General features: G+C 50.6%; 1 protein-coding gene across 10 annotated transcripts in view; it reads left to right on the top strand.

Annotated features, from left to right (window-relative positions):
* Positions 1-23,083, top strand: part of SHANK2 (SH3 and multiple ankyrin repeat domains 2) — a 688,443-nt gene that overhangs the window by 638,409 nt on the left and 26,951 nt on the right. For 5 of the 10 annotated variants that reach the window (XM_037733995.1, XM_037733998.1, XM_037733997.1 and 2 more), the window contains exons 18-21: positions 16,822-16,957; positions 17,478-17,558; positions 17,820-17,840; positions 19,192-19,212. In XM_037733995.1, the coding sequence (XP_037589923.1) occupies positions 16,822-16,957; positions 17,478-17,558; positions 17,820-17,840; positions 19,192-19,212 (259 nt within the window). The remainder of the gene's footprint in view (positions 1-16,821; positions 16,958-17,477; positions 17,559-17,819; positions 17,841-19,191; positions 19,213-23,083) is intronic. The other 5 variants (XM_017515880.2, XM_037734001.1, XM_037733996.1 and 2 more) reach the window with 4 other exon arrangements.

Here is a 23,083-nt window from a genome sequence, read left to right as displayed (position 1 = left end):
AGGTGATCCGCCTGCCTCAGCCTCGCAAAGTGCTGGGATTACAGGCGTGAGCCACCACACCCGGCCATCCCTATGTTTCATATCTTGCCTTAGTGTGGGACATTTGGCAAACTGACAAGCCAATATTGTTGATGCACTATTGTTGACTAAAGTCCATAGTCTACGTGAGGATTCACACTTGGTCCTGTACATTCTATGGGTTTTGTATAATATCCTGTACATACCATTATAGTATCAAACAGAACAGGCTCACTGTCCTAAAAAACACTGTGCTTCTGTTCCACCTTCCCTCCCCGAGCCCCTGGCAACCACTGATCTTTTTACCTTCTCCATAGTTTGCCTTTTCTAGAATGCCATGCAGTTGGAATCACACAGGGTGCAGCCTTTTGAGATTGGCTTCTTTCACTTAGCAACATGCATGAAAGCTTCCTCCAGGCCTTTCCATGGCTCCGTAGCTCATTTCTTTTTAGTGCCAATTAATATTCCGTTTTTTAGATGGACCAGTGTGTTTGTCCACTCACCTCCCGAAAGACATCTGGGTGTCTTTCAGCTCCCAAGGCACATCAAACTTGCTTCCAGGTTCGGCAGTTATGAATAAAGCTGCTATAAACATCTGCATGTAGGCTTTTGTGTGGACCCGTTCTCAGTTCATTTGGGTAAACACAAAGGAGCATTTAGGATCATAGGGTAAACATGTGTTGTCTTACAAGAAACTGCCTACTGTCTTCCAAAGTGCCTGTGTTATTTTGCGTTCCCGCCAGCAATGATAAGCGTTCCGGTTGCTGCACATCCTCACCAGCATTTGGTGTGGTCAGTATTTGGCATTCTGGCCATTCCAATAGAGTGTGTAGTGGTGTCTCTCTGTTGGCTTAATTTGCTATCCTCTATTCCACATGAGGCTGAGCATTTATTTGCTATCTGTGTATGCTGGTGGGTTGTCTATTCAGATATTTTGCCCCTCCCCCTTTTTTTGAGACAGAGTCTCACTCTGTTGCACAGGCTGGAGTGCAGAGGTGCATTCTTGACTCACCGCAACCTCTGCCTCCCATGTTCAAGCAATTCTCCTGCCTCAGCCTCCCAAGTAGCTGGGATTACAGACGTGTGCCACCACACCTGGCTGATTTTTGTACTTTTAGTGGAGACGGGGTTTCACCATGTTGGCCAGGCTGGTCTCAAACTCCTGACCTCAGGTGATCCACCTGACTTGGCCTCCCAAAGTGCTGGAATTACAGGCGCAAGCCACCACACCCAGCCCCATTTTTTAATTCAGATGTTTTCCTACTGTTGAGAGGTAAGAGTTCTTTTTGTATTTCACATACCAGTCCTTTATCTGTTACGTATTTTGCCAAGAATTTCCCCCAGTCTGTAGTTTATCTTTTTATTCTCTTCAGGGTGCATTTGGCAGAGTTTTTAATTTAAAGAAGTCCAACACCAATTTTGTCTTTTATGATTATGCTTTTGGTGTTGTATCTAAAACTCATCACCAGACTCAAGGTCACCTAGAACTTCTGGAAGTGTCACAGTTTTGCTTTTTACATTTGAGTTCGTGATGCACTAGGGGTTAATTTTTGTGAAAGATTCAGGTCTACCTCTACATTCATTTTTTGCCTGTGGATGTCAGCATGGCTTGTTGAAAAGACTGTCCTTTCTCCATGGACCTGTCTTTGCTCCTTTGTCAAAGATCAGTTGACTCTATTTGTGTGGGTCTATTTCTGGGCTTTCTATTCTGATCATTGGTCTGTTTGTCTGTTCTTTCGCCAGTACCCCGCTGCCTTGATTACTGTAGCTGTATAGTAACTCTTGAAGTTGGGGAGTGTCAGCCCTGTGACTTTGTCCTCCTTCAATATTGTGTGGGCTAATTTGGGCCTCTTACCTTTCCATATAAACTTCAGGATCAGTTTGTCAGTATTCACAAAATAACTGGCTGCGATCGAACTTAGACTTTTAGGGGCTACTCTGAAATATAAGGTGCCTTCCAAAGAACATCAGACACTTGATGAAATAATATGAAATACAGCCCAAAACAAACATGGTGAAAAAAACTGAAGGAACCAATATGCAGGAAGAGTAAGATTAAGAAATGTATTATTAATATGCTCAGTGAGATCAAAGAAAATATTGCATCCTTTAATTAAGTAAAATGTTCCTTCTGAAATGATCATTCAGAGAACAAAATAAGAGTTCCTGAAAATTAAAAATATTATAGCAGGTATAAAAAAAATTTTTTTGAGACAGGTCTTGCTCTGTTGCCCAGGCTGGAATGCAGTGGTGTGATCATGGCTCACTGCAGCCTCAGCCTCAAGGGATCCTCCCACCTCAACCTCTTGAAGAGCTGGAACCACAGCCACGTGCTACCATGCTTGGCTAATTTTTAAAAGTTTTTGTGGAGGAACGAGGTCTCACTATGCTGTCCAGCTCGTCTCAAACCCTTGGCTTCAAGCAGTTCTCCCACCTCAGCTTCCCAGAATGCTGGGATTATTGGCATGAGCCACTGCTCCTGGCTGGTATTAAAATTTTGAAAGATGGATTGAAAGATAAAATTGAGAAGAATTTCTCAGAAAAGAGAAAAATATGCCCGGGCATAGTGGCTCATGCCTACCGTAGTCCCAGCAATTTGGGAGGCCAAGGTGGACAGATCACTTGAACCCAAGAGTTTGAGACCAGCCTGGGCAACATGGTGAAACCCTGTTTCTACACAGTGGCATGCATCTGTACTCTGAGCTACTTGGGAGGCTGAGATGGGAGAATCACCTGAGCCTGGGAAGTTAAAGCTGCAGTGAGCCATGATCACACTGCTGAACTCCTGCCTGGGTTACACAGCAAGACCCTGTGTCCAAAAAAAAAAAAAATTTTTTTAAAGGTAATTTAAGAAAACTTTAAGCTGGGCATGGTGGCTCACGCCTGTAATCACAACACTCTGGGAGGACCGCTTGAAGCTAGGAGTCACAGCAAGACTCCACAAAAAGAAAATAAATAAACCAGGCGTAGTGGCACATGCCTGTAGTCCCAGCTCTTCAGGAGGCTGACGCAGGAGGATCACTTGAGCCCAGGAGTTCAAGGCTACAGGTGACCTATGATTGTGTCAGGCTGCACTCCAGCCTGGGCAATAGAGCAGGACCCTGCCTCTGAATTAGAAAAAGAAAAAAAAAGTTTCTAGCACTGAGTTTCCTGATAGAAGAGGATCAGTAAGCACTCATTGTAAGTGAAGAAAAGAGACGCACCAAGGCACACCAATATATTTCAGAAAATTTGGAACAAAGAGAGTATGTCACAGGTGTCTCAGTAGGGAGGAGACGGGCAGCAGACAGGGAGGCAGACACCATACAAAAGATCAAAATGGGAATGGCATCGGGTCCCTCACAGCACACCTGGAAACCAGGTGAAGCACAGCCTTCAAGATTCTGGAAGCATTTCCAACCTAGAAGTGTATGGACCAGCATAGCATTTATTTTGGAGACTGTTCCATGCACACTTGAAAAGAATGTATACTCTGAAGTTACTGGGTGTCGTAGTCTAGAAGTATCTGGTTCTTCATGCAAGGGAATGGCTGCTGCCCCTTCAAATCTGAGTGTAATTGCCTGCACCAGCTCCCAGCTAAGGCCCTGACCTCCAGTCCTCCCTGGCCTGAGAGAGTGCACCTGGCCTCAGGGAGTGAGGTGCCGAGCCAGATAATTACAATGCATTCTTCACAGTGCCCTGGCCATGACCTTCTGGGGTTCAGAACTCCTGCAGGACCTCAACAGTTCTTGCCATGGCCTTCTGTAACCAGGATCAACTTGAGGGAGATTGGGGTGAGGGGAAGGTGTTTCTAAGTGGTAGATCTTTCCCTTTTTGAGTTTGGTGGGGGGGGGGCAAAAATAGCAAGCCCTCCACCCCCATGAACTGCAGCAGTGACACAGCTGGGGACATGGAGGAGTTGGGGATGGCTCCTAGAATGAGGAAGGTTTAAACCCTCTTGCCAGGGCCTTGGTTTTTAACTTTGCTCTTTTGTAGAATGACTCTGAAAAAAAACCAATAAAATTCACTAAGCTGCCCAAAAAAAAAAAAAAAAAAAAAAGGTCAAGGTAGTTAAGGTGGTGGTTCAGATCATTTGTCTTTATTGATTTTTTGCAGCGGCGGGGGGCTGTTTTGTCAATTTGAGAAAGCGGTATTGAAATTTCCTTCTGTGTTTGTGGAGTTCTCCATTTCTCCCTCTTGTTCTGTCAAATGTTGCCTCATTACACTGAAGCTGTTATTCATTGTGGAAACATTTATGATTGTTATATCTTACTTATAAATTGCCTTTTTTATCATTATGAAATATGCCTCTTCATTTCTGGTAATACTTGAAGTATGCTTTTTAGTAACAGCTTTACTGAGATATATAACTCACCATAAAATTTAAGCTTTTAAAGTACACAGGCCAGTGAACAGTTAATTCACAGTTGTGTAAACATTAGCACAATCTATTTTTAGAACACTGTATCACCACCCCTAAAAAAACCTCATGCCCATTAGCAGCCATTCCCCATTCATCCCACCCCTGCTTTTTGACTATTAGGAGTAAAAGCTGCTATGAACTGTCATGTACAGGTTTGTGTGTGGACATATGATGTTTTTGCCACTCTTGGCTGTACAGCTAGGCGTGGAATTTCTGGGTCATATGGTAACTCTGGTGTTTACATTTTGAGAAATTGCCAAACTGTTTTTCAAGTGGTTGAAATCTATTTTGTCTGACATTAACAGCCATTCCACCCAGGAACTATCTTTTCCCATTTATTCACTCTCAGCCTTTCAGTGTCTTTGTATTAAAAGTATATGGACAGCATAATTAGGTCTTCTTTTTAATCCACTTGCTAAGGCCTGATGTTTAATTGGAGCTTTATTCTATTTAACATTTAATAGAGTTGTTCATGTTCTTCCACCCAGGTTTACAAGCTTGTCTTCAGTTTATCTCCTTGGTTTGTTTTCTTTTCTCCCTGTTTCTGCCTTATTTTGGATTATCTGACTATTCTTAGAACCCCTTAATTGATGCACTGACTTTATGCTGTACCTGTTCACATTTTTTGAGCAGTGGCTCAAGGATGACAGTATACATTTTTAGCTTTCCATGGTCTACTTAGAGTCCCAATCGTACACTTCACGTAAAATATAACCACCTGGGAAACATACAGGTGTATCTTCTTCACTCTTGCCCTACTTTATTCTATAATTGTCATGTGTGTTACATGTACATACTTGTAAACCCCAAAACCGGTATTATTATTTTTGCCTGAAACAGTCATATCTACTTTTAAGAAGGAAAATAATCTTGTATTTTTTATCCAGGTGTTTACCATTTGTGGTACCCTTTGTGCCTCCACAGATCCAGTCCCACTTCCCTTCAGCTTGAAAAATATTCTTTAGCATTTCTTATAGTGCAGGCTTCTGGCAACAAATAACATGGTTTTCATTTCTTTATAAAGGTCTTCATTTTGCCTTCATTATTTAAAGAATTTTCACCAGAAATGGAATTCTAGTTGAGTTTTTCTACTTTCACCTGTTAAAGATGTTGTTCCGCAGTCTTCTATAAGAAGTTCTTCTCTGTGGTTTCTGATGCAAAGTCTGCAATTATTCAGTCATTTTTCTGTGGAGTGTGAATAATGTAAATAATTTCTCAGGCTTCCTTAAGATTCTCACCGTATCTTTGACTTTGAGCAGAACTGACTATAGTGTGTCTAGGCATGACTTTTTTTATATGCATCCTTTTTGGGATTCACAAGCTTCTTGAATCTATAAGTTTATGTCTTTCACCTAATCGGGGAAGTCCTTGGCCATCATTTTTTCAAAAAAATTTTTGACTCATTTTCTCTGTCTTCTTTCACTCCAATTTTCTCCCCTTCTGGGACTCTCATTTTGATCCTTAATAATCTGTTCTGCTTTTTAAAATCTTTTTCTCTCTCTCTCCTTTGGATTGGATATGTTCTGTTGGTGTGTCTTTCAAATTCACTATTAGCTCTGTCATATATATCCATGCTGATGTTAAACCCATATGATGCATTTTTTTTTTAGTTTCAGATATTTGTTAGTTTTAACAATTCCATGTAATTCTTAAAATATCCTTGGGATTTCCTGTTTTATTCACTATAAGCCTATTTTCCTTTACTTAGTTGGGTATTATTAACAGTAGCTGTTTTTTTAAAGTCCTCATCTGATAATTCCAACATCTGTCATCTCTCAGTTTGCTAAGTTTGAGTTGTATACCAAATGAATGTTATGCTGTGGCAACTCTGGATTATGTTACATTCCTTTGATGGGTGTTGATGTTTTGTTTTAGCTATTAACAACCTGGTTAGACTCAAATTGCAATCTTTGTCTGTCCTATAGTGGCAGCAGCTCAAATTTCAGTTCAGATATATTAGCCTTTCAGCAAACTTATCGGCATCTTCCCTATGCACACACAGCTCAGACATCAACCAAAGACCTAGGAAAAGTTTACACACTGAACATGAAACTACACTTCTTTAGCTCTCTCTTTTCTGGAGTTCTGCCATTACTTTGACAGCTGTGTCCACCCTGAGCCGTGTCCTCTGATTTCTATCAGAGCTGCAGGTTTGTGCAGGATCTGGATTAAATAAATTTTTTTTAAAAAAAACTGCAGGTGATTCACACCATACTGCGTCCATTGCATAACGCTTCTAATTTTCAGCTCTCATCTAAAATATGCCTGTCTTTCTTTGTTCACTCTCCAGAGCCTTCAAGAGAATTCATTTGTTGGTTTGGGGGTAGGGCTCATACTTTGTCCAGATTTTATAGCCATTACCTGCAGAAGAGTTAATCTTAGGAACTTACTTTACCCTGTTCTCTAACCTCAAATTTTATACCCAGCCAAACTACCAATTAAATGACCAGATAAAGCTATTTTCAAATAGTCAATGTCTCAAACAAATTATCTCCAAACTCCTTCGGGGGGAAGATACTGGAGGATGTCCTTTATAAAGCATGAGGTTTTTGAACCAAGTAAACAAATACAGGAATTCAGGAGATCCAACATGGAAAGAAACAATCAAAGGAATCCTGAGGATTACAGTAATGGGGACAGCTGCCAGAAAACACTTAATCCTGGTTGTTCAGTGCAGATCAAAAGTGTTCAGGAAATATTTCTTCAGGAAGACAACTTAAAATGGATAATGTATTTGAAGATTCTGAGAAGAGATTTACATAATTAGGTAAGCATTTGGATTTGAATTACTGTTAAGTACATAGAAAAACCAACCAATAAACAAAATTATTTTGCTCTAGGGAGAACAAAATGTACAGGAAAAGACAAAGTAATCATAGTATACTATATCGTTTAGCTATGAATAGATTTTACATAGTCATGATGTAAATCCTGAATGGCACTCTAAAATTTTGACATAAATATATTCAGAGGATGGTGGTACTGGGAAAATAGCGGGGAGGGTGGAGTTTTTAAAAAATAGCTAAATTAGTGGTTCTCAACTGATGGTGTCTTGACCTTCCATAGGACATTTGGCAATATCTGGAAACATTCTTGGTTTTCGTGCTTGGGGGTGGAGGCTGTTGGCAGCTGGCAGGTAGAATTTAGGAACACTGCTAAACATCCTACAGTGTACACCCACAACAAAGAATTAATTGGTCCAAAATCACCATAGTGCCACTGTTCAGAAACTCCAAGCCAAGTCATCCTTTTCCATGACAGTATGTCAGCAGATAGTATCAAAAATGTAAATATCAAGTAGCAAAAATAGGCGTTCAGAGATGGAGTGATAGCTATAAAATTAAGTAGCTGAAGGCTCAGAGGGAGAAGTAAGGCTGGGTGATGGGGTGTCATTGTAACAATCCTGTGGAACTGTTTCTGTAAACTATGTGTATGTGTAGGTACAGCTTTGATATTTTAAATAACAATTTAAGTGAAATAAGAGAATCACTTACAAAGGAAGGCAGGTATGCCCATTCTTCACAGAAATTCCCTGGACTGTGGCTGATGACAAGCTTGGGTTCTTGCCATCTACCTGGATGCAGCTGTGATTCACTCACTGTGTAAATGTCTCCATGTCTGTATGTAAGGGTGATGCATGGATAGGCACATTACTCTTTTTTTGGAGTTACCTGGATCCATGATGTCCGAACAGTTTCTCTCTACTCCAAGGCAGTTATCCCAGGAGCCTCAGTACTTACCTGAGCCTTCTATAAATCTGGCAAATGATCAAGCCATACCTTTCCCTGGTGGCAGCATTCCAGAATTGCAGGTCCAGGTTTTTTGAGGGGCACTGAAACCCCATGAAAGTTCAAGTTGCCAATCTGAGCATATGAGGAAACAGCAAGCATTTCACCTTTTCTGCCGTTTCTGTCTCTGCAGTGTGTCACCACAGGAGCAATTTCTGGCATCTGTTTTAAGGACTGTAGCTGGTTCCAACGTCTCATTGCAGGTTAAACTGATTATAGGTTTGTTTAAAGGCTGGGAAATTCTAAAGATCCTAAAGCTCTTTTTTCCTCTGTCCCTGTTGAGCTGGGTAGGGAAATGTAACTGAATTTTCCAGTCCTGCCTTGTTGAGTGCTGATCTTGTCAATTAATTTCACATTGAGTTGAGTTGCCAGCCAGGCCTTTGTCCCACTCTTCCCACAGAAGTGTTGATGAGTGTTGGAGCACACTCTATTGGCATTCTTGTGCCTTGTTAAAGTGCTCACCTTCACACGGGGAGCAGGTGCACAAAAGTCCAAAGCCACACAGTGCACAGCTTTGACCTTGGTATGTTTCTTACTTTTGGGAAAGGTCTTCATCTACAACTTGTTTACTTTGCAGAACAGGATGAGAATTTAAGACCAGCATGGTCGAGGGGAGGCTGAAACAGCCTCTTTGCTTGGGGCTGGCTCTGAGGCAGCAAGGAGTAGGTGCTGCTACTTCATGTGGCTGTGTAACTTCTGTCCGGAAAATGGAATCACACTTCCTCTTCACCAGGAAAGGCGAAGGCAGCTGGGAGCATGAGCTCCACCCGTTGTGTGCTCAGCTCAGGGAGGACTGCAGTAAGCTCTAGGACTCACTGTGCCATGACTCGTACAAGGCAGAGACATTTCCCCTAAAGGCAGAAGACAGTGACATGGACCCATTCTGGAGGACACCCTCTTCCTGCAGATGGGTTCCCTCAGCCCCTGGACAGAGGAGGGAGGTGCAGGGAAGAGAGGGACAGGATTTGTATCTAGAGGCCTCACAGACAGCTGGGTCTAGTGGCAGAAACTTGGGGGTGTGGGGGCTGGCAGAAGCAGGACAGATAGTCTCTTCTCAGGGACTCACATTCCCCAGTTAGCCCTGCTAAAGGAGGCAGTTTTGATAGGACCTCTGTGGGGTGGGGAAGGGCAGACACTCTGTTACAAGCATGACCGCGGGAGGGCTGTGGCCTCCAGCCTGCACTGCCTGCTTCCTCCCAGGGCTGCCGCAGTCATTTTCCATGGCAATGCCTCTAAGTTCCCACTCACAATACCCTTTCCCCCAGGATCTCCAGGAGGCCCCAGCCACCAACCTTGGCCATGGGTCTGCTAACAGCAGCAGTAGCAGCTCCTGGCAGCTGTGATCTTTACATGCCAGAGCTGCCTTCACCATCTCTGCAGGTCTGGGTAGACTGCAGCCCCAGGGTCTGCTCCTCCAGTCCCTGCCTCCCAGCTTCCCTTTAACTAAGACCAGTCACTCCTGGGTCACCTGCTGGCCAAGATACCTCCTCCCTCCCCATCTCAAGCCTGGTACAATATATGTATCTGCAGAGGATGGGAGACAGGAGGCCAGTCCCTAAGATCTCAAGGGAGGGGCTGTGGCCAGGGTCCTGGGTAAGTAGACACAGCCATTGTTTGTCACTTGAGTTCTTAGTCCATTTGGGCTGCCGCAAAAGAATATACAGATCAGGTAGTTTAAACAGCACGTATTTCTCCCAGCTCTGGAGACCAGAAGTCCAAAATCATGGCACTGGCCGGCTTCATGGTTTGCTGAAAGCCAGCTTCTCCTCAAAGGACAGAAAGGGCAAAGGGTTGCTCCAGGATCCCTTTTATAAGGGCACTAATCCCATTCACGAAGGCTCCACCTCATGATGTAATCACTTCCCAGAGTCCCCGCCTCCCAACCCCATCACACTGGCAGTGAGGGTTGCACACATGGACTGGGGGGACATAGACATGCTGCCACTGCAGGTCCTCAGCTTCAAGTCATGGCCAGCAGGGTGGGCTGAATCAGAGCTGAAAGACAGGGTGAGGGGGCGGGGGAGCTGAGGAAAGCTGACCCAAAGGCCACGCCAATGCTTCAGACCCAGAGCTACATGCCAGATGGCCGTGTTCTGAGCTCCTGCAAGGAAGAGTGCAGAGCTCTGTGCTGAGAGCCCCTTTCAAAAGGATAAATGGAACTTGGGGCCATTTTTACTCTAAGGCCAATAGCCAGTGTCCCCACGCTGGGCCCCTGGGGGAGTTTGTCTAACCAACAGACAAGGCTGTGGTCCAATCAATCAGTATGCACTCACATCGGCCAAGGGCTGGAGACCTGTGCCACTGCATGGGCACCAGTTGTGCTGCAGGGGCACGTGAGCCTCAGCAGGCAGTGGACAGAGACACCCTGTGGTGGAGGGCTACAACAGAGCAGTCCTCAGGGTGGTGGCCAAGAAGTTCCGACAAGGCACAGGCCTGGTGACCAAGCACTGCAGGTGGGCACCTTTAGCTAGACAGGGGCTCTCCCACAGCCCTGGAGGCCAGAAGTTTGAGATCAAGGTGGCAGTATCATGGGTTCCCTCTGAGGCTGTGAGGGAAAATCTTCCAGGCCTCTTCCACAGCAGCTGGTGGTTTCCTGGCAACCTCTAGCATCTCTTGGCTTACAGAAGCATTACCCTGATCTCAGCCTTCATGGCACCTTCTCCTTGTGTGCATGTCTCTATATCCAGACTCCCCCAACCCCCTTTGAGACAGGGTCTCGCTCTATTGCCCAGGCTGGAGTGCAGTAGCACAATCATGGCTTATTGCAGTCTCGACCTCCAGAGCTCAGGTGATCCTCCTGCCTTAGCATCCCAAGTAGGTGGGTCCACAGGCACACACCAGTACACCTAACTTGTATTTTTTGTAGACATGGGGTCTCACTCTGTTGTGCAGGCTGGTCTGAAACTCCTGTGCTTGAGCAACCCACCCACCTCAACCTCCCAGAGTGCTGGGATTACAGGTGTGAGCCACCGTGCCCAGCCCAAATTTCCCCTTTTCATAAGAACACTAGTCACCTGTGTTAGACTCTCCCTGATGGCCTCTTTTTAACTTGACTGTATCTGCAAAGACTCTCTTTCCAAATAAGGTCATATTTTGACATACTGGTCATATTTTGAGGATTCCAACATATAAATTTGGGCAGGACACAGCTCTGTCCAGAACAAGTATCTGGGGACACATAGATGATGCATCAGCAGGCAGGGTAGGGCAGGGGGCAGAGTCTGCCCCGCCCCAGGACTTAGCCCTGCCCTTGGGGGCAACTGGAGGGACAGGATGGTGGGAAGGGGTGCTGAGCATTCTGTTGGGAATGGCCAGTGTGGGCAGAGGGTCAGGATGGATTCTCTGTGCTCAGCTGAGGGGGACAAGGCAGCTATGTGCCCAGCAGCACATGGGCACCATCCACCCCGTGAGGCCTGGCACTCAGTGGTGCTCCTGGTGGACAGGTTCCCATTGCCCAAGGTCAGAGCCGGGCACAGGCTGTCAGTGTAGCCAGGTTCTCACCAGGGGGGCCTCGTACCCTGGGCCCATATGATGGAGGTCCCTGTAGCACATTCTCATGGCCTGTGCCCTCTTGACAGAATTTAAACCACACCCTGGAGAGGCGCAGAGCAAGTGTGCGTTGCAGGAGTTACTACCGGTCTGAGTTCATTTGTAGAGCCTCTAAACACCCCGAAAAATTGCAAGCCCCACTCCTGCGTGTGCCTCCCAGGCCCAGCTGCTTTGGGGAAGTCGGCATTTTTAGTGCCTTGATGGTATTTAGAGTCTAATTGCAAACGCGCGTCACTGGGACCACATGCTTGATGATGGGACCAGCTCTTCATTGATGGGGATGTGGTTTCTATATTAAGCGTGAGATTCGGAGCCACTTTCCTGGCTTTCGCAAGCCCAGGTTTGAGTTGGGGTCCCCCACAGTCCCCTCAAGACCTCATGTCCGTGTCTGTCCACTGGGCATGCATCTAGGGTTCAGTGTAACTCAAGAATGGTGACAGACAGGGTGGCCACCTGCCTCTGCCCCAGGGCCCACATGACATGCCTCTTCCTCATGCTGATAGAGGCTGCTGCAGGCCCCTTGCAGACATCCCCTCTCCCTCTGCAGGGCAAAGACTTTGGGCACAAGGTTAATGTTTGAGATCTGAGCTCTGGCACAGGAGACTGACCTGGGAAGCTTAGATGATACAGGGCTCACCAGTCACCTGCAGGTTCCCCAGGAAATAGAAATCAATTTCATGAATGTCACCTGGACTGAGTTTGAGACCAGCAATGTGCAGAGTTCAATCTGTCCCTTCCCAAAAGTCTAAACACAGATGGTATCAAAGGCAGTGATAAGTGTTCTCTTTCACTGGTGGCTGGCAAGAGCCACAAATCCAATGCCCCCTCAAGCCAAGGAGGTGATGTCAGGGCCCGGGAGGCTGGGGCGGGCAGGCACAGCAGCACTCACAGCCCCAGCTAACAGCAGGGGAGGATGTTGCTTGCAAGTGGGTGGCCCATCTCCCCAAGTGCCAGGGTTCTGGCACTTTTTTTCAATGGAAACTGAAATTCTAGACTTTTTATGCAAAGCTCTTGTACTTTTTAAATTGTGACAGCTAAGTCAAAACTGATTGAGGCACTGTGTGGGTGAGATTTGACCCTTGGTAAGCACTGGATGGGAACCAAAGGGAACATCCTAGGATGTGTGTGGATGGTTTGAGGCCCTGTTGGTGCCGCATCCCTGCCCCCAAGTGCTTGCCAGGGCAAGAAGCCATGCTGTTTACTGAGTACACCCCGCTAGAGAGGCAAGCGTCCTCCTGCCCACAGGCACCCAGCAAGCAGCAGGGTCCCCCCGCAGGCTCTGGACCCCACAACATGCTGACTCCAGAGGGGTGCAGACCCACCAGGACCAGGGCTCCAGATGCCATCCCTCTTTGAAGCGGGAGGGACGGCCCTCCAGTTGGGGCTGGGCCTGCAGGGGAGCTCATCCAAAGCAACTTTGTTTAGAAGTGGCTCATGACCCAGGAAGACCTAGGGTAGACAGATTTCAGAGGTCAGAGGGGGGTCAGATGCCCAAGAACTGATTCCAAACCTAGTTCCATCTCTGTAAGCCCTGCCTCTTTGTCATCAGCTTTCAGGGAAGGCCAAGTGGCGTTTCCAGGGCCCATGGGAGCCTCATTTCCTCTGAGCTCTCCTCAGTAGCTCCTGCCATTTGCTGCAGTCTGCTGGGGGCAGCAGGTCTATGAGGGATATAGGGGACAGAATCGGGAATCAGGGGGCCCTGCTGATTAGGAGTTAGGTGGGAACAGCAGCTTCTGCAGGCTCAGATACGAGACATCGCATCTGGGCAGCCAGCCTGCCCCCATGCAGGAGCACCTCTGGCTGGGGCAGTGTGACTGTGTGGAGGTGCCGCCAGAACGTGCACCCAGACTAACAGCTGCAGACAAGGAAGGTGCTGGGGACACCAGGGTCCTGGCCCCACAGCCAAGCTTCCTGAGAATCCCCCATGAGTGGCTCACTCCCCGAGAGGCCCTTTTCCGAAAACACGGTCTCTCCTGCCCAGAGAAGAGTAATGCCTGCCTCTCACACTTCCAAGGAAACAGCTCTCCAGCCCCCTGACCCTCCCGAGGCACAGGAACAAACTTCTCCCTAAGTGGCCGAGGTCACGGAAGGACAGCATCCAGCCACCACAAATGCACTCCAGGAGATTCTGGAAGACATGGATTCTAAGGAGTGAGCCCAAGGCTCTGATGGTCAGCAGGCCACAGTTGGAGCCATGTCCCCAGACCCTCCCTGCCCACAGCCAGGCTGCTAGAGTCCCCATCAGCCCCACAAGCCCTCAGGAGGCCCCGACTTGCGCCTGACCTCTCCAGTAACTGGTGGCCCATCCCTGTGCCAGTGCCATAGTCTCCCCAAGCATCAGATCCAGAGAACACCACACAGACGGGTGGCAGGAGCAAGCAGGTAATAATGCCCATTTTCTTGGTTGGAACCCCCTCAATGCCTGGCACTGGGGGCCTGCCCAGAGCAAAGAAGCTGGTCCCAGCCCATCTCAAGGTGGGCTCGTCTTCCCCTCTCTACCCACAGCCTTCTAAGGGATGACCCCCAGGGATCCAGGGCCAGGCAACTGGGGGATCCCTGCTGCTGGGTCTTCTCACCAAGGCCTTATGCACTGGCCTTGTGGCTCCTGAGCCTGGGCAGCCTGCCCCCTCCATCTGTTTGAGAACCCAATGTCTTGGTGGCCCCTATGTCTGTTTGGCACCTCATACGCACAGTGTGCAGAAATGAGGCATCTCTGCATCAGACCTCGGCACTCCCTGGCATCCAAGACCCTGCCCCCAACCCCTTACCACTTCCTTGCCCACTCTACTCCGGCCACCAGTGCACCTACTGTCCTGCAAACACACATCCTCTGCCCACACTGCTCCTCCCTGGTGGGTTGAGACCTCTGCCTTCTAAAGTGGTACTCAGCCACCTGAAGGTATGTGTGTGCTTCTGTGTGTTGGCCAAAACTCCCTAATGAGGTCTCAAACTTCCCACAGATGGAGGCAGGGACAGCTGAACTGCCTGTGCCTCATGGCTTCTAGTGGCACCGGGAATAGAAACACTGGAATGAATGAATGAATGAATGTATTTCTGAGAAACAGCTGCTGCCTGGGTGTGCTGATTGGAGGGGAGAGAACTGATAGCTTGTAGCTTGTGTTCTGTTGCCTGTCCAAGCCAGAGCAGTGAGGGTACTGCAAGCTGAGGTCTGCCCTCCGAGAATCTTGGCACTGTCTTCCTTGGTCCGGCTTCTTTACTTTGTAAAGCCATCTGCTTTCCTAATTACACTCTGAGAGCCTCAGTGAAAGGGACAGCCCCCAGGAGTCACCTTTCAAAGACCACTGCCGCTGGAGGTGGGCCTCTCTCCCAAGGCCCCACTAGGATGGCTCTACTCCCAAGACTATATCTTCGGGGGCAATGCAGGGTGACCAGCTGTCCGGTGGGCCCAGGACCAAGGATATTCCCAGGACACTGGGTACTCACTGCTGAAACAGGGCGGGCGTGGCAGGTGCATGTGAATGGGCTAGTTCCACAGCAGAGACTGCAGAGCAGCTGCATGGGGACTGCCCTGGCCCCACTGTGTCCTCCCTGAGCTTCTCGCAGCTCTGCCTGGAGCAGCCGCCTCAGAAGTGACCGAAACTGGCACGTCCTGGGCCTGTCAACAGTACGGGGAGCTGGGCGGTACCTGCTTCTATCCAGCTCTTGCACAGGTATTGGATTTGTGAAAATCCACCAAGCAGCACACAGGCTTTGATAAGTGTTCTGTTTGTGGGTACACCGGATGTTCAGCTTTTGAAGAATCCACAGCAGAAGAAGAATATATGTACACCACAATGTGGCTGGTGAAGGGCATGGCTTCAAAGCTTCTTATCTGTTGTTTACAATCGGGTGCTTTTCTTTGTTCGAAGATGGTGTGTAAAGTAGCTGTGAACTTCACCTTCCAGGCTTCCTCCTCCCTGCTGCTACCTAGAGACAGCGGCCCTTGGGCTGTGCACCCATTCAGGAGCTGCTGGGATGATGGTGCCAGAGGCCGCCTGTGGAGCTCAATTGCATGGGCAGGGATGAACCCAGGGCCTTTTCACAGCAACATCTGAAAACCACTAAGGGTTATTCCTGCAATAGCCAGGGTGGGCGGTGTCAGCCCAGTCACCTGCCCAGTTCCAGTCTCTGTCACTTGGGTTTCCTCTGGGAGTGGCATGGGCTTGGGAGGCAGAGAACAAGGCCATCTGCTGCTCAGCGTTGCTCAGGGAGGTGAGAGGAGTGGACAGCAAAGGAGCCAGGGCCCAGCCCCGCCTCTGCCTGTGTGATGGCCCCGAGTCCATTCCTGCTTCCGTGCTTGGTACATTTGCCACAGTGAGGACAAATGGGGCACGGGAGGTAATGGGCTCCTAAAAGGACCACAGGGCAAAGGCCACAGTGTGGCAGCCTTAGGGGTCCCCAGCCTGCCACCCACCATCCCAGGAGCACTGGGGTAGCTGGCCCCTGACACGGGCCAGGGACCCCACTCAGTGAGCGCCCTGTTGGGCCAGGCTTCTCTGCTTTCTCAGGCCTCTGGAGTGGGAGAGCAGGGAGGGAGTGGGAGGAAAGGGGCCGCGTCAGTGTGATGTGTATTCCCAGAATATATGAGAAGCAATTAAGCACCACGTTTCCTCCTCCTGTGAGGATGCAGAGCCTGGTGCAGCCCAGCCCGGGAACTTGCCTGTATGGCTTTTCGAAGGCAGTCTTTCGGTGGCTGTGAAAATTGCCCCAGGCCTGTAAAAGTGAGCACTTAAGGATGCTCAGGTTAAATAGGAATCAGTCATTCCTCAGCTTCAGCTGCAGAGGACTCAATGGAGAGCTACAGTGTCAGAAGAAGTCCTCCCCACCCCAATGGGCCTGCCCCAGCCTCCTGAGCCACAATTAAGTGACCTCCACAATCACAGCAACATTCATTCTGGTTTCCCCAAAAGCACCTTTGTTTCCAAAAACACGACTGTCTCACTCCCTTCACTTCCCTGCATTCGCCCCCTTTTAGGAGCCCACATTGTCTCTGCCTTGGGTGGGTGCCAGCTGTCTTCCTCCCCGCTGGCTCTCACTGATGCCATTCTCCCCGCCTTCCCACAGGTTAACAATGAGAATGTTGTCAAAGTCGGCCACAGGCAGGTGGTGAACATGATCCGACAGGGAGGGAATCACCTGGTCCTTAAGGTGGTCACAGTAACCAGGAATCTGGACCCCGACGACACCGCCAGGAAGAAAGGTACTCACCCCACACTGCCCAGCTCCAGCCTGGGGCCCTACTGGGGGTGGGTGGTGGTGGGCAGGACAGCTGGTGGGCCCTCTCTCCAGCTGAGCCCACACTTCTGAGAGCCGAGGCACAAGAGTAAGGCTGGTGGAATTTGCCACCAGAACCCATGACATTGACTTGGGGCTCGCAGGCTGCCGGAACTATCCGTGCCCCACCAGGCATGCCCTCTTAGTCACTAGCAGGCGTCCGTTTTGCAGGCTTCCACTGGCTTCCCAGTTGGTGACCCATCCCCTCCCTCCGCCTGCCCAGGCCCACTCATGAGAGGGCAGGCTCTGCACTGCAGTTCAGGGATACGGAAAGACCCTCCTGAGCACCTGTCCTTTCTTATCCTAAGCACGCCTGCACAGCCCCTGACCACCACAGCCAAACAGCCCACAAACCCACCTGCCAGCCTACGGGGCCACCACCGGCCTTATTCCCATGTCTGAAAACATAGGCTGGGGTCTCACACCATCTGTCCTCTGCCCTCCAGCTCCCCCGCCTCCAAAGCGAGCACCAACCACGGCCCTCACCCTGCGCTCCAAATCCATGACCTCGGAGCTGGAGGAGCTCGGTAAGTCACACACCCGGCCCAGCCCAGCACCGCACTGTCACCATGCCTGTCCCTGAGCTGCCCTTTGCAAAGCATCAGGCTATGCATGACCCCATGCTTGCTCACACCCCCTTCTTGACTCTGCACCCAGACATGCATCAGGAAATGCCCCTGCATGCCCAGCAGCCCCACGTGTGCACCTCCCCTGGAGCCTGGCGGGGAGTTATTGCTAGTCCTTCCTCTTTTCCGTTTATCTAACATTGTTTTGTTTTGAATTTTTGGGCCTCTCACTAGTGGATAAAGGTAAGCAGCCCCACCAGGTACCCAAAGCAGCTCCCCCTGCTGTCTAGGGCACCCCACCAACATCCACCTTGGCCCAGGCCTTGGAGGCCTGTGGGAGCTCCTCCCCACATGGCTCAGACCAGAAGGCTCCAGCCCCCCTGGGATCTGTATAGATAGTGTGGGCTTCACAGAGCGATCTGGTCTGCATAGCAGGCTTAGGAACTCCTGGCACCTTTGTAAAAGGTCTACAAGGAACAGAGAGAGGCTCTGGCCCTCTGACTCCATCTTGTAGACTGGGAAAGGGCGACTACCAGCCATGCTGGCCACGCAGGACCCTGTTCAGGGGAGTCACCATGAAGCCCAGGGACACCTTTGGAAAGAGGGTGGCTCTGAAATGCACAGAGATGGCGTGTGGGTGGAAACGCTTGCTCCACTGGAGCACAAATTGGAGGTGGTGAAGGGAGCTTACATGGGCACAGACATGAGCCCCTGCCCGAGGCCCACCGTCCAGTCCAGCTGGCCCGGGGGGTTGAGAGCCCAGCCCCCTGCCAGTGCTTTCACTCACAGGCCCCATCCTCCCTGCACTCCTGGCACAGGCAGCTTTCCTGAGAGGGGTCTAGCAAGTATTGCAACAGCAGTAAAGCAGCGGTCATCCCTCCTCAGGGCACTGAGGCTGGCCAGGCCGCCTCTCACGAGGTTGTGGGGCTGGAGTCAGGACGGGCATGAGGCCTCGGTCTTCTACAAAACAGCAGCCCTGCAGTGGCACTGCCCTACCCACCCAGACCTACCCAGAACCAGTAGTGTCCCGCATGGGAAACCCACTTCCATGTGCCCCAGCCTCACAGGCAACGGAGGAGATGGAGGGCCTCCAGGCCCTCTCCACAGGGGCCTATCCCGGGACTCCCCAAATGGACAAGCCCAGCAACTCTCATCTTTCTAAGGGGTGCTCCCGTGAGCTCGGCTCAGTTGAGAGACAAAGGAATGAGGCAGGAAAGGCCATAGGTGCGCTCCAAAGGCTGATCCAGCCTCCTCTGCTCAAGTCTGCTCTGAGAGCTCATCCCCAACTTTGGCAGGGTGCTGGTGAGATGACGGGCACTGAGGAAGAAGGAAAGCCCCTTTCCACTGCCAGGCAGTAAGTTAATGAGCAGGGCAGACAGGACAGTTGCGCAGGCAGCCAAGGTCTGGAGAAAGCTGCTCCATGGATAGCGCAGCCTGCGTTCGCAGCGCCCCAGACGGTCCCTGCTCCCTGCCTGCCACCCCAGTGCCAGCCCAGCCTGCTCCTGAGGTGCCCTGAGCTGAAAAGGCCCTAGTGTAGGCTGCCAGCGGGCGCTACGTCCTGGTGGCTCACAGCGCTCCCCTTTCTGTTTGCAAGCCTCCGTCCGGAAGAAGAAGGGTAAGGGAGGCCCAGTGTCTGTCTCAGCCCCCTGCCCATCATCCCCTGTGGAACAGAAACCTCCTTTGTGACACCATGAAGTCTCAAGTGTGCCACAAAGCCTTGTGTTGTCTTCTCCATGCCGAGTCCTGCCCGAGGAGCCCCTGCCCTGGAACACATTCGTTTGTCTGTCCTTCCTGCTTGGCTTCTCCTGTCTGTGTTTCCCCAGCGTGTCCTGTGTTTCTTCCCTGAGCTGTGCTGTGTCCACATTGTCATGACTGTGAGGCTGATGGGACCCATTTGGTCTCAGCTGAGCCTGTCCCGGCCAGGTGGCCTCCAAGCTCTGTCTGTGAGGCCTCCCAGGGGACTGAGTCACATAAGGCTGCCTGGATGGGCGACTTGCAGGTGAGCAGAGCCCCTGGCTGCATTCCTGACCCTCACGCCCCCTTTGTGGTGGGCAGGGACTGCCTCCCTTTAATGCCCAGAAATCACCCACTCCCCAAGAGGCTGCTCTGTGCCTGCCACTGGGCGGAGAAGGGAGCAGTGTGAGCCCTTTGGCTACACCTCCACACCCAGGGCTGGTGTGGGGTGGGAGACTGGCAGTCACTGTGGCTGTGAGCCCCAGAGACACTCAGGTCCCCCCTTCCACAGCAGCAAGCACATCTAGGGGTACTGCTCACCACCTGCTGGATGCAGCTCCCCCAACAACTAAAAGCAGCACTCCCAGCTGGGTGTGGTGGCTCATACCTGGAATCCCAGCACTTTGGGAGGCCGAGGCAGGCAGACTGCCTGAGGTCAGGAGTTCAAGACCACCCTGGCCAACATGGTGAAACCTTGTCTCAAAAAAAAAAAAAAAAAAGCACACTTCCAACCACACATCTCTTGGAGTTGGGAGGACCCTAGCACCTGGCCAGAGGCACTGGCCCTAAGGCACATCTTAACTGTGTCCCAATCACACTATTTGGGAATGGATCCTGAAGTGGGCACAGAACCACCACTGCCTCCTCCCCTGGCTGTCCCTGCCCACCGCCCCCACCTGTGTCATCCCAGCAGCCTCTGTGCAGCAGCCCAGGGCCTACACCAACGTCCTGCAGCTGCCCAGAAAACCCCAGTGGGCTTTCTAGGCCCCACTGCTGCACCGAGGATGTGGTGGACGCACAGGGTACAGAATACTCTTCTATGTTGTGCAATTATGTTTCTATGTGAATGCTCCTTCAATCCAAGGCCAACCCCCAGCTCATGGGAACGGCCCTCTATTCATTGCCTACCTGAGGAAGACACCCAACCCTGGGCGCCCAGGAACCCAGTTGCCAGAACAGCGAGGGACAACAAAAGACCCTCGTCAGGGAGAACAGCTCAGGACTCAGGTGGCTGAGCCGCTGTGGGTGCCTGTGGCCTGCTGGGACCTGGCCCTGTCCATCCCACCCTCCTCCCCTAGGGTGGTATTGAAGGAAAAGAGTCACAGCCTGCATGGCCAGGCATAGTTCACGCAGAGCACAGGCAGGAGCCCCAGAGAGATCTACCTCCCCTCTGAGCAAGAGAAACTGGCTACAAATTTGAGCTTAAATGCCCCGGAACCCCAACCCCAGATATAACGTGGTGGGGGTATGGGCAGGAGGACCCCAAAGGGACCAGCAGCCGTAGCCCAGCCTGGTCACACTGGGGGATCCTGCTGGGGACTGAAGACACCGAGGGATGCTGAGAGTCCCTGCCTCCCAGACCATGAGCACATTCCAAGGGTACACATGTGATGTGGAGCACAAAGTAGGTACATGGCAAATGCACCAGGCCCCTCATGCTGCCTCCACCTGTCTCTAGGAAGACTGACCTCGCCTTGGAAAAAGCACTTGTCATACTCCAGAAAGGCCATGTGGAAAAAAATTCAGGCCTTTGCAGTTGTATTGGGTTGAAAAGTGGCCCTCAGTTCTGCGAATGGGACCTTACTTGGAAATAGGATCCTTGCAGATGTAATCAAGAAGAGGGCATGCTGGACCTGGGGGGGTGGTCTACATCCAGTGATGTGTGCTTGTAAAGAAGGAAGGAACAAGCCCAAGAAACACCACAGATTTCCAGCAGCCCCAGCAGCGGGGAGAGGCAGGAAAGATTCTCCTCAGACCCTCCGGAGGGGCCTGACCTTGGACTTGCAGCCTCCAGAGCCGTGCAGGGAGACGTTTCCATTGTTTTAAGCCCCCCAGTGTGTGGTCATTTGTCTTGACAGCCCTGGCAAAGCACCTCAAATCCCAGCTCTGCCCCTACTAGCTTTACTCTGCTTAGTGAGCCCAGGTTTTCAGTTCTCTATCTGTAAAATCCTTGTTTAGTCTTTGAGTATTCTTTAAGCACCTTCCCTGGCTCCCAGACCCTGTGCTGGGCTCAGGCAGAAGCTGGCTGTCAGGCAGGGGGTAGAATGGACCTCTGACCCCAGGGCACATGAAGGGGACTGTGGCCTCCACCCTACCAGACACCTCTGGCTACACCTCCAGCCCTTGGAAAGCATGTGACTCAGAGCCTGAGGACCAGGACCAGTCCACCAGGGTCCAAGCACACACTGCCGCCCTTCACTGCCTCGTTGGGAGATTAAACCAAGAGGCTAGCCAGCTGGCACCAGCTGCTGCTTCTAACACATGCAGCTCTGTCCTCTAACACCTGGTGCTGCAGATGTGTGTTTTCCTTTTGGAAATGGAGGGACATTTGTACTCTTTCACTCATAGACAGGACCCCATGGCACTGCACCTCCAGAGGTGGACAAACTACTTCAAGCTCACACGAGGGGAGAGAGCCTTGTGTGACTGAGAACCAACAGGGTCCCTGGATCATCTTGGAGGATGAATTGGGTCCTAGGAATGCTGAAGAGCTGCAGCAGCCCCACGCCATCCTCAACAGGGTCTGGTCTGCTGCTTTCTCCCCGGAAGGTTCTGACGAGTCAATGGAGAAACAGCTGGGCATTCTGCTCCTCAGTGGGGCTGGCTCCCAGGCTCTGAGCCTGCTGCATGGCCACAGGCAAAGGAACTCACTAGACAATGGACCCAGGATCATTTCAGTCCGACGCCCACTTCCTACCTGGGGAACCAGGAGACTCAGCCACCAGGTGCCCGTGTGGTCCTGGGCCTCCTGGCCTCAGTATGGATGCTGGGGTTGTGTTACTCCTTGATTTGGTGACTCCCTTGTGACTCACTGAGGATACAGGGCAGTGGCAAGATTTCTCTAGCACAGGGCACAGGGCACATTGCTTCCTGCCCCCTTACAGGGGAACCTGAATGCAGCTCATGGTCCAAAGTCAGCTCACAGGCTAGGGGGCCCTGGTGACAGGCAGGGCAGGCAAGCGACAAACCTACCACCTCCCCTTCCAGAGCACACTCTCCCAGTGTCTGGTCAGCATCACGTGTGCCTACTAGAGCAAATGCACATTGCTCAGATGGCTGAAACACGGGTGACTGCTGGAGCATCTTCATCAGCTTCTCACTAGAGTGTTTTGGGATTTAACAGTTTCAAATCTGTCTGAGGATCATTTTCAGACACAGCACTTCATTCTAAGACTGCCGGGGGCCGGATTCACTAATCCCCTTCATCTGGAGTCCCTGAATAAAGACCTAGTTCTGAGCTTTTAGAAATTAAGCATAATCCTTAGGAGCCTAAAATGAGAAGCAGGAATCTGCAGTCCTGTGGCGTTTCTGAAGAGTCTCCATATCCTGGTATAAGTTCTCCAAGACAGGGACTGAGAAGGTCAGGCCAGCTCGCTCCCACTGGCCACATCCCCAAGAGGCAAGGACCAGGAGGGGACCCGCACCCCCGTGATGGAGCAATGCAGGATTTTCCCTCTTTTCATTTGAATCACACTAACTTAAAAAGGAATGCTAGCCCCTGACCCTACCAGCCCAACAAGCCCAGTTGCTCT

This window comes from Cebus imitator, unplaced genomic scaffold (genome assembly GCF_001604975.1).
Source record: "Cebus imitator isolate Cc_AM_T3 unplaced genomic scaffold, Cebus_imitator-1.0 Scaffold563, whole genome shotgun sequence".
Lineage (NCBI taxonomy): Eukaryota > Metazoa > Chordata > Mammalia > Primates > Cebidae > Cebus > Cebus imitator.
The sequence above is the reverse complement of the archived record's forward strand: the minus strand, read 5'-3'. Positions and strand labels throughout refer to the sequence as shown.